This window comes from Lipotes vexillifer, unplaced genomic scaffold (assembly GCF_000442215.2).
Source record: "Lipotes vexillifer unplaced genomic scaffold, Lipotes_vexillifer_v1.1 scaffold71, whole genome shotgun sequence".
NCBI classification, from domain to species: Eukaryota; Metazoa; Chordata; class Mammalia; order Artiodactyla; family Lipotidae; genus Lipotes; species Lipotes vexillifer.
In genome coordinates this window covers 7,617,885-7,627,071 of record NW_006793703.1, presented here as the reverse complement: position 1 = coordinate 7,627,071, position 9,187 = coordinate 7,617,885, and the positions used below count along the sequence as shown (strand labels likewise).

General features: G+C 50.9%; 1 protein-coding gene across 1 annotated transcript; it reads left to right on the top strand.

The window, feature by feature from the left end:
* Window positions 1-488: 488 nt before the first annotated feature.
* On the top strand, window positions 489-8,604 carry LOC103069601 (putative DBH-like monooxygenase protein 2). The gene is given in 17 exon segments (XM_007466661.1): window positions 489-797; window positions 1,703-1,733; window positions 1,736-1,845; window positions 2,116-2,192; window positions 3,069-3,139; window positions 3,142-3,227; window positions 3,467-3,550; window positions 4,380-4,436; window positions 4,438-4,548; window positions 4,713-4,815; window positions 5,013-5,179; window positions 5,499-5,590; window positions 5,873-5,969; window positions 6,097-6,161; window positions 7,282-7,413; window positions 7,961-8,075; window positions 8,374-8,604. Coding segments are annotated over 17 exon segments (1,938 nt in total).
* The last annotated feature ends 583 nt before the right edge of the window (window positions 8,605-9,187 follow it).

The following is a 9,187-nucleotide window of genomic DNA, read 5'->3' as shown; positions in this document are numbered from 1 at the left end:
TCCCACACCCACTCCCTGTCTGTGCATCACTCCTATATAGAGACAAAATAGAAAATGCCCATAAGAAGTTGGGGTGAGGGACATGTGCCAGAGGCCAGAGCGCTCAGTAAGAACATCCAAGGATACAGGGATGGTGGGGGCAGAAAGGGAGAGAATGGAAGGAGGGAGAGAGAAATAGAGGGAGAGGCAGGGAGAAACACAACCTCCTTGATTCTGCAGGGTCCCCATGGGTAGGACACTGGTATTGGGTCAGGAGGGAGGAGACTGAGTGATTCATTCCCAAGAATTTCATGCCAGGCCCCTACTCCAGGGCAAGGGCAACCTTCTCTGGGCACCTTACACCTCCAAGTTACGTAAGTGGCACCACTCTGAACCCAGAGATAATCAGATCAGAAGAGCCCCAGTCTGTCCCTCCACCGTGGCACGGTGCCTGCCACAGGCAGAGGTGCATATAAGTCTGTACTTCTTGAGCGTCCATCTAAGGAGAGATGCTTCAGACCCCAGGAGCCGTGGCCTGTGCCCTTATCTTTCGGCTTCTCCTACTTACGGCCCTGCCGACCCCCTCTCAAGGCAACCACCTGGGCCTCACATCATGTCTGCGTTATTCCACATTCCTAGATCCTTCTAATGTCATTTTCCTGCACTGGGACTTTGACCTTGAGGCTGAGATCATCACTTTTGAGCTCCAGGTCCAGACAGCTGGCTGGGTGGGCTTGGATATCACAAATCGCTACACCAGAGTGGGAAGCAATCTGGTTATTGGAGGAGTCTCGCCGGACGGCAATGTCTATTTCCCGGTGAGTGTGAGGGTGACTCCCTCCCAAGCGTGAGGGTCTCTTGCTGGGTGGAGAGTGGCTCTGAGTCCAGGAAGGATCCGCATTTTCCAAACACATCCAGGCACAGGCCCAGAGCACCAACTGATGGCTGACCTCTCCTTACAGAAATGGTCCATTGGAGAGTTTGAATCTAGGTCTTCCAGACTGCATGTCTCTAAGTTGCCAAGGGAATGGAGCCATTGGACTGAAAGAGAGAGAGTCCTGGACCACGGTCTCGGTGCAGGTCACTGGGGGGAGAGTCAAAGCCGTTTGGTACACAGTCCTCATCTTCAGTTACCTTTAGGATCAGTCAAATAGACCACAACATAAAATAATCTAACAACAACATCAGCACCTGCAACAACAATAGCTTAAAACTGTTACTCATTTTTGGTTAAGCAGGCATTGGTCCAAATTCTTTGCACATTAAACCTCACAGCATCACCATGAGGTTTCTTCCCCCATTTTACAGATGAAGACGCAGCTCACCCGTCTCTCAGTCTCACTCAATCTGAACTTCATTTATATGGCCAAGTGCCCATGGTAAGAGCCCCATGAGAAGAGGAATAGCATAGACAGTTCAGAGAATAAGTGAGCTTTTAAGACTTAGGGATATAGGAATATTAGGACTTATGGAGATGAGATTTGAAATGGGAGAAGTAAAGCAAGGTCAAGTGGTTAAACTCCATCAGACACCGTCCATCGCTCTTCCCCACGAATCCCCCCTCGATGCCATGCTCTGTCCTAGGAGCAAATTATAATACATAATACAGACCTGGGTTCTGCTAATTTGGTACTTTACTGGGGCTAAATGGACCCAGACTACTCTGAATCCGTGACCACTTAGGGCTCCTGGTTCTTACCCCTTCACCCTTCCTGAACCCTAGAATCAGCACCTGGTGGATGAAGACGCTCTGGAGGAGGGAGCCAGGATGCGGAGCTGCAGGCACTGACAGAAGACACCATCTATACCACCATGCGCTTCTCCAGGCCCTTCCACTCCTGTGACCCTCAAGACCAAGACATCACGGTAAAAGGGGGAGGAGAGAGGAGCATTTGCTCACAAGCAGCCTTCCTTCTAGGAGGTGAAGTCACCCCCAACCTGGAATGGCCGTGCCTGTCAGGCAGACAGTCTTGGTTCCAGGGCCCTCGTCTCTCTCAGCCTTCCCAGGCACGGCCCCAATCCTGCCACCTCTGGTTCCACCAGCCCTCTACAGGTGGCCTCCCACTGACTCAGCCCCATGCCACCCTCCCTAGTGTCCCCTCCTGAAGAACCTTGTCTGATCTCCTTGAACTTCAGTGTCATGAACCAGATGTGGACGCAGGCTCAGAGAGGGGACATGAGAGGGGGTGTGACTTACTCAACATCTCCAGCAAGTCAGCCTCTAGGCAGAACTGGAACCTGACTAGTTCTGACCCCCAGTCTGAAGCGTTCTCCTTTCTGAAACCGCTAGGTGGCATTTGCAGGGGCTCCAAGGAGCTCTGGTTCTTTATGTCTCAGTGCAGAAAGAATTCAGGGAGAGGCAAAGTGATAGATAAGAAGTGATTTATTAGAATAGGAAGCTGGTGAGGCTTATATCAGGTGGGTGAGAGGGTGCCGCCCCAGAGAACTTAGTGGTCTACAGTTTTACAATCAAAGGAAAAGTGGGGAGGGAGAGAAGACCACCTTCTTCCTCATTCTTGAGTAGACACAGGCTTCCATCATCAGCTCCGCCTCCACGTCGGGCGGGGGCGTTCTCTTGTCCCAACATGATCAAGCCAGGACTGTCGTGGTACTATGGAAAAATTATTTCAGGTCTCAGTACAGTGAGGGTTTTTCACTTTGACATGTCACCTTTCCATAAATTATTGTTTTTTATGTGTGTAGGGAGCATGCCCTAGGGGTCATTAACTTACTGAGCTCACTGGGCAGGATGTGAGTCTCATGTCACCATTGTTTTATTGTTTGGGGGCATGTCTCATGCTTCTGTTGCATGGTTTTGTTGCTAAGCAAGGCTGCTTCGTTTTGTGGTTAAGTAAACCTGCTTTCTTGAGTAATCATTAACTTACAGGAGTCTGCCATACTTTTTTTATCTACTTACAATCCCCTTGTGGGATTAACTATTTAATCACCTACTTTGTCCCTTTACTCTGTCTCTATAAATTCCACTGTGTCGATGTGAGCAAGTGGCTTGTGTCGGTGGTTGGGTGTGGGTGTGTGCAAAGTGCTGCTCGTGGGCTGCAGCACCTTTGATGCTCTTGACACCCCCCGAGTGACACTGTGAGGGTGCTTGCCACTTACGGCCCAGATGACACTCTGAAGCTGGATTGGGAGCGTACTTTTGTGAGTCCATCTTCCTGCTCCAAACTGTCCACCCTGATGATCTCGATGTCCCCGAGGACACCATCATCCATGACTTGGAGATCACTGATGTAAGGCCCCTCCTCCCCACCCAGCCGCCTCCAGCCACTGCCCACCTTCCTCTCAATCCAGACCTTCCTCTTGCACCCAATATTCAGTACGTTTCTGGAACTGAGGTTCCTCTGACTCCCCTCGGTCCCCCGAGGATGGTCAAACTGGCCCTCAAGTGGCCGCCCTTCCCCGACCTGTCCCTTCCCGTGCTTCTCTGGGAGCCTCCCTACCACCTGCTCAGCCTCTGTGTGTCCTCCAGTTCCTCTTTCCAGAGGATGACACCACGTACGCCTGCACCTTCCTCCCTCTCTCCATCGTTAGCAAGAAGCACCATATCTACAAGGTACCATGAAACAGACTTCAGGACATTGTCAAGGTGGTTGAGATCGGCAGTGGGCATGGTTGACTCTGAAGAGATGGTGTTCAGAAAACTGCTGGGAGGATGAAGGAGGGAGGTGGTCAGGAGAACATGGGGGCCAGGCCAGGTTTGGTGGAGGTGGCAGTTTCATGATTTCCCAAGCCCAGAACTATAGCTCCCAGCACTGTTTTATTCACGCCCCACAGTGCAGCAGCGATTCTGATGACGGTCATTGGTTAATAAGTGTTTGCAGAGAATAAAGTATAAGTCCTGTCCTGAGCCCAGAATTGTGTTCTCTTAGCCCAGGAGGAGGTGCAGGCTGGGGAAACGTGGCCAAAGGCTGTCAAGTCGGGAAAGTCTGGCTAGAAGAAACTCAAATCGGCCATCTGACTTCACATTTGAGTGATTCCAATTTTGATTGAATAAATAAAAGTGTGACCTTACAATGAGTGGCAAATGTGTGGGAGCCATTGTTTTCTTTAGAGAGTGAATGCAACAAGGCATGATCACATGCTCAAATATAGAGAGCTGACGAGGCTCTTAAGGGAAAGTAGAAAGTCTTGGGATGTTCCCGGCTGGATCAAGTGTGTTGTGCTTTCAGGAAGGGATTTTAAAAGGGTGAGGGCTGAGAGAGGAGTCAGACTGAGTGCAGGGGAAATGATAGGTTGGGGAAGGAAGAAAAAACAGAGGAAACAGAAGAGAAAGAGAGAGAAGTGGGGACTGGGCATAGTTTTATTTGGGGAAAAGGAATAGGGGGGATAAGAACATGGCCCAGAAGATCTTGACCACACTCTGTCCTGCGTCCCCCGCCCAGTTTGAGCCCAAGTTGGTCCATCACAAGGAGACGATGGTGCACCACATCCTGGTGTACCGCCTGTGGCAACGCCAGTGCTCTGCCCAAGGGCATCAGAGACTGCTACGGGGCCAACCCCGCCTCCTCCCTCTGCTCGCAGGTCATTGTGGGCTGGCCTGTCAGGGGCACAGTGAGTCGTGTGATGAGAGAAATCAGCCAGTAAGGGGACACGTGTGGTTGGGCAACTGGGATTGTTGGGAGGTCTGGGACGAGCGCCAAAAGACAAGGGCGGGCCCGGGTCCCTGCACCTACTTCCCAGCCATTCTTGCCGCCAAATCACCCTCCATCCAACAGAGTTACCAGTTTCCAGGTGACGTGGGTATCTCTACTGGGATGGCTTTGGACCCCCAGTGGGTCTGACTGGAGGTTCACTACAGCAATTTGCACAGTCTTCCTGGTGAGCGCCTAGAGCATTTACGGGAGAGCGGCGGCGAGGCTGGCTGAGCCCTCTAGGTGTCGGGAAGGGATGCAGGATGCATGCCTACTTCTTCTGCTGGCAGTGCCCCCCGCCCCCCCGCCGCTTTCCCAGGGCCTCTTCCTCCCCACCGTGCGACATGGTCTCCTGCATCCTGTGATTGGTCCTTCCTGCACCAGGTGTGTACGGCTCCTCGGGGATTCGAGTGTACTACACGGCGCAGCTGTGCAAACATGACATGGGTGTCCTGCAGCTGGGCTTCTGCACTTTCTCCATCCACTTCATACCCCCGGGCGCCGAGTCCTTCGCATCCTATGGGCTGTGTAAGACGGAGAAGTTTGAAGAGGTGAAGCTGGGAGGCACCCCTCCTCCGCTGAGCTTCCCGGTTCCCCATCGCAAATCTGTTGTGACCCACCAGGCACAGCTTGAGCCCCAGATTTAGAGAATGACCACTGCCTGGTGCTCAGGAAAATCGCTCACCTGAATGGGGCGGGGGAGCCAGGAGGCAGGGCTGCGGGGCAGGAAGAGGGGCCAGGAGGTCCAGTAGGGACTAAAGGGGTGTGTCTCAGTCATAAGACGAAGGTGTCAGATGTGAAAGGAGGAAACCGAGGAGCGGGGCCAGACGAGAGCTCCTAACAAGCCAGGTGGTCTCCTCCCTGCCACAGATGTACGGGGCCCTGGTGCCTGGCATCCAGGTCTGCGGCTACCTGCTCCACACCCACTTGGCTGGCCGCACTCTGCAGGCCGTGCAAAACAGGTAAGGAAGACACAGATTGGAAGCTCTCCCTTCTGTATTTGGAAATAAATGTTAGCAATAATTATTTATTCTGCGGCATGACGTTATACTCAGTTGGGAGTAGGAGAAGCTAGAACTATCCCTAGAGTAGTGATGACAGGAATATGACAGTGGAGGGAGCTTTTTCATTTTACAGGCAATCTGTGTCCACAGAATGACCGCACACGCTGTTTCTTTGTTGATAGACCCCGTCCCTGCTTCATCCTCTCCTTATTCCTGTCCCCTCCCCTTGTCCCCCTCCAGAAATGGAACACAACGCCGAACAATCTGTAAAGATGATTCCTAAGACTTCAATCTGCAGGAGACTCGAGATTTACCTTCTCGAGTGGCCATCAAGCCGGTGGGAGCCTGGGGGGAGGCATGGCTGGTGCTGGGGGAAGGCAGGGTCAGCACTCACTACTGTTAGCCAAGAGGACTGTACCAGTCCCTCTGTGTCTTACTTTGAGCCTTTGTTTCGCTCTGCACAGGGAGATGAATTGCTGGTAGGGTGTCACTACCAGACGCTGGACCGCGATTCCTTGACCTTTGTTAAGTACCTCTCTCCCCATCGTGGTCAATGACAGTGGCCTCAGAATAGAGCCCCATCCCTGGCCTTGGCTATCACGTGACTCAGATTATTCCAGCTGAAGCCCCTTTCTTTCTCCAATGGTATTACCCAGGCACATGGGGCTTCATGCTCTCGCATCCCCATGACTGTAAGATGGGTACAAGGATTCCCGTTTTCTCTGTCAACGACCCACTAAGACTATGAAAGGAAAGCATGTGATAGTGTCTAAGAGCGTGGACTCTGGGCCTGATTGCCTGGGTCTGAATGTCAACATGATCATTAATAACTTTATAACCTTAGACAAATCATTCAGATTCCTTGTGTCTCAGTTTCCTAATTCTTAAAAGAATTAATACTATCTATCTCATAAGATTTGGGGGAGAGTTGATTAACACGCCTAAAACATCTAGATCATTGCCCGACTTTTAGTAGATTGTCAGAGTTAGCTATTATTTTTATGGTCACAAGGAGCCCATATTTTGTGTGTCAGGAATGGCTCAGTGCCTGTAGGATTCAAAATGGATCGCATGCTTCCAAGGAAGAAAATACAGCGATACAAATGATTACAACACAAGTTAGAAAGTAAAATACACCGTAAGAGAACAATGGGGAAAATGCACTAGGGGAATTCACATGGAAAACAATCATCAGGTCCTATTACAGTGACCTGAACATGTGACATATTTGAGTGGGTCTTGCTTTTGACATGTAGAGATGGGGAATTCCAGGGAAGCTCAAAGGGAGTGGCTTTTTTGGGAAACTCGGTATCTTATCTTCTCAACCATCTTTTCTCAAACCAGGGCAATAGCAATGGAAATGTAGAGAATGGGGGAAGATACGTTGGATATTTCTTTGGAAATAATATCAATAATTGTCCACCAGTTAGAAACACAGGAGGAGAAAGCAAATGTGGTGAGTAGTAAATAACAATTAGTGAGCTGGCTCAAGGTTAAGGGAAAAGGAAAACAGTCTCATTGATAGAATGATCACCTAATCTGGTTTCTGCCTACCTTGTTCCCCTCTCCCTGCATGCCTGTGTATCTCTGTCTCTCCGTCTCTCTCTCTCTCCGTCTCTCTCTCTCTCTCTCTCTCTCTGCTTCTCCAGGGGGGGTCCCAGCACCGTTAATGAGATGTGCCTCATCTTTCTCTTCTACTGTCCCCGAAACAACATCTCCAGCTGCATGGGGTAGCCTGACATCATCTACGTGGCCCATGTGCTGGGGGAGGAGGCATCAGAGTGAGTCATCCTGAAAGATAAGACCCTCAAGAGCGACCTCTAGAAGTTAGATCACTCGTGTACAAAGTATTTGTCTGCCTTTTTCTCACGCACTACCTGATTCAAAGACTGCTTACTTTCAAGTAGTGAACCTTAATTACTTGGGACTAAGGGGCCTCCCTGAGACTGATGAAAGTGCTGAAACTCCTTTCCAAGAAAAATGCACATCTTTGCAGACACATCCTATTTCACATATAATTTCAGGACATTTATAGTTTCCCTGAAGTCACCCTGTCAACCTTCTTGGACGTCATGGCCCCCGGATTAAGAGACACTTCTTTAAAGAGTCAGAACTTTCTCTTTTCACTTTTAAAAATCCTCTTCTCTGAGCTCTGATGATCCTTCTCCTTCTGCCAAGCTCACAGTTGTGCCATTGAGTTGTGAGACATTCCTTATGGTTTATGCCAACATGGAAATGATGCTAACAAAGGTGAGGCTATTTTATACACATTTTGTCAAAGCTTTCAGTCAACCCTAAACTAGTGTCTGTTCTTCCTGCCCACGACAGTTCCATGCAGGGCATGATGGCCATGAACAATGTGGAGTGGACTCCGGAGAACATTAAAAAGGCTGAGAAGGGCTGTGAGGAGGCCCAGCAGACGGTGATAATAAAGACCATTGACGTAAGTGTCCCAGGAGACACCACCCTCCCAGGGTTAGGGATGGAGGGGTGTGGGAGGGTACTGGACGAGGCCGGGAAAGCGAAGAATGAGGGGTACGAATGCCAATGGCAGGAACGCTGGGTCAGAGAAGGAGAAGCTGAGGGAGCAGAAAGAGCGCTGATGCTGCTGTGGGTGTGGATGGTAGTCTAGCAGTTAGCCTGTGAGGCTGCAAGTACTGGGGATTACCAAGTAAGGTCTTAGGAGAGGAAAGGAGGTAGGGATGCTTCCACCTTCACCCATTTTCTCCCTTCTCCTGCAGGAGCTAGTGGAAAACACAACAGGCTGGATTCTGGAAATCATCCCTGCTCCCCGGGGTCCTTGCTTAGAGTCCTCCAGAGGCAAAGTGGAGCCCCAGGACAGAACCCCTGTAGGCTTCAGGGCTGCCCCCATGGCCCTCTCGGGCTCCGGCACTGCCACACCAAGGCGCCGCCCCCTGACTGCCCTCTTGTTTGGGCAGAGGGCCGTGTCTTGGTTCCTAGCCACGCTGTAGGCTGGAGCCTGATACCGTTTCCTCATGTCACATACTCAGGCCCCTCCCTGCTCAGGCCTCCCCTTATCACCAAACACAGAAACTCCCTCTGCTTTGGCCCCCAACGTCCTCCATCTGTGCCTTTCTCATGACTTCGGCCATGAAACTGCAGGCTTGGGTGTGGCACAGAGTCCATAAAGCCTTTCCCATGACAAGCTCGGCAATCCATCCTTTAAAGCTTTAGAAGCATTGGTGGGACCACACATTTTCTAACAAAATCTAGATTCAAGGCTGGGTGAGGTAATGGGTCTCTGAGCAGTCCAGTGCCCCAGCTTGATTGAGGGGATGCCGCGTGGGGAGGAGGGGGCTTGAATGCAGATGGGGGAGCCCTGTAAACCCTCCTCAGCCCATGCTGGCCTTGGAGGGGCTCCGGTTTCTCTTCTGACATTTTTGTCCAACCCTCCCTGTGAGGCAGAGGCAGCAAGCCACATGTGCTTTGCAGTAAAGGAAGGTGCTCTGTTTACAAGGAACAAAGCTCAAGATACCAAATTAAATAGAATTCAACTCACTTCCTGTTGCCATCTCTTTCCTTTGAGCCTTCGGT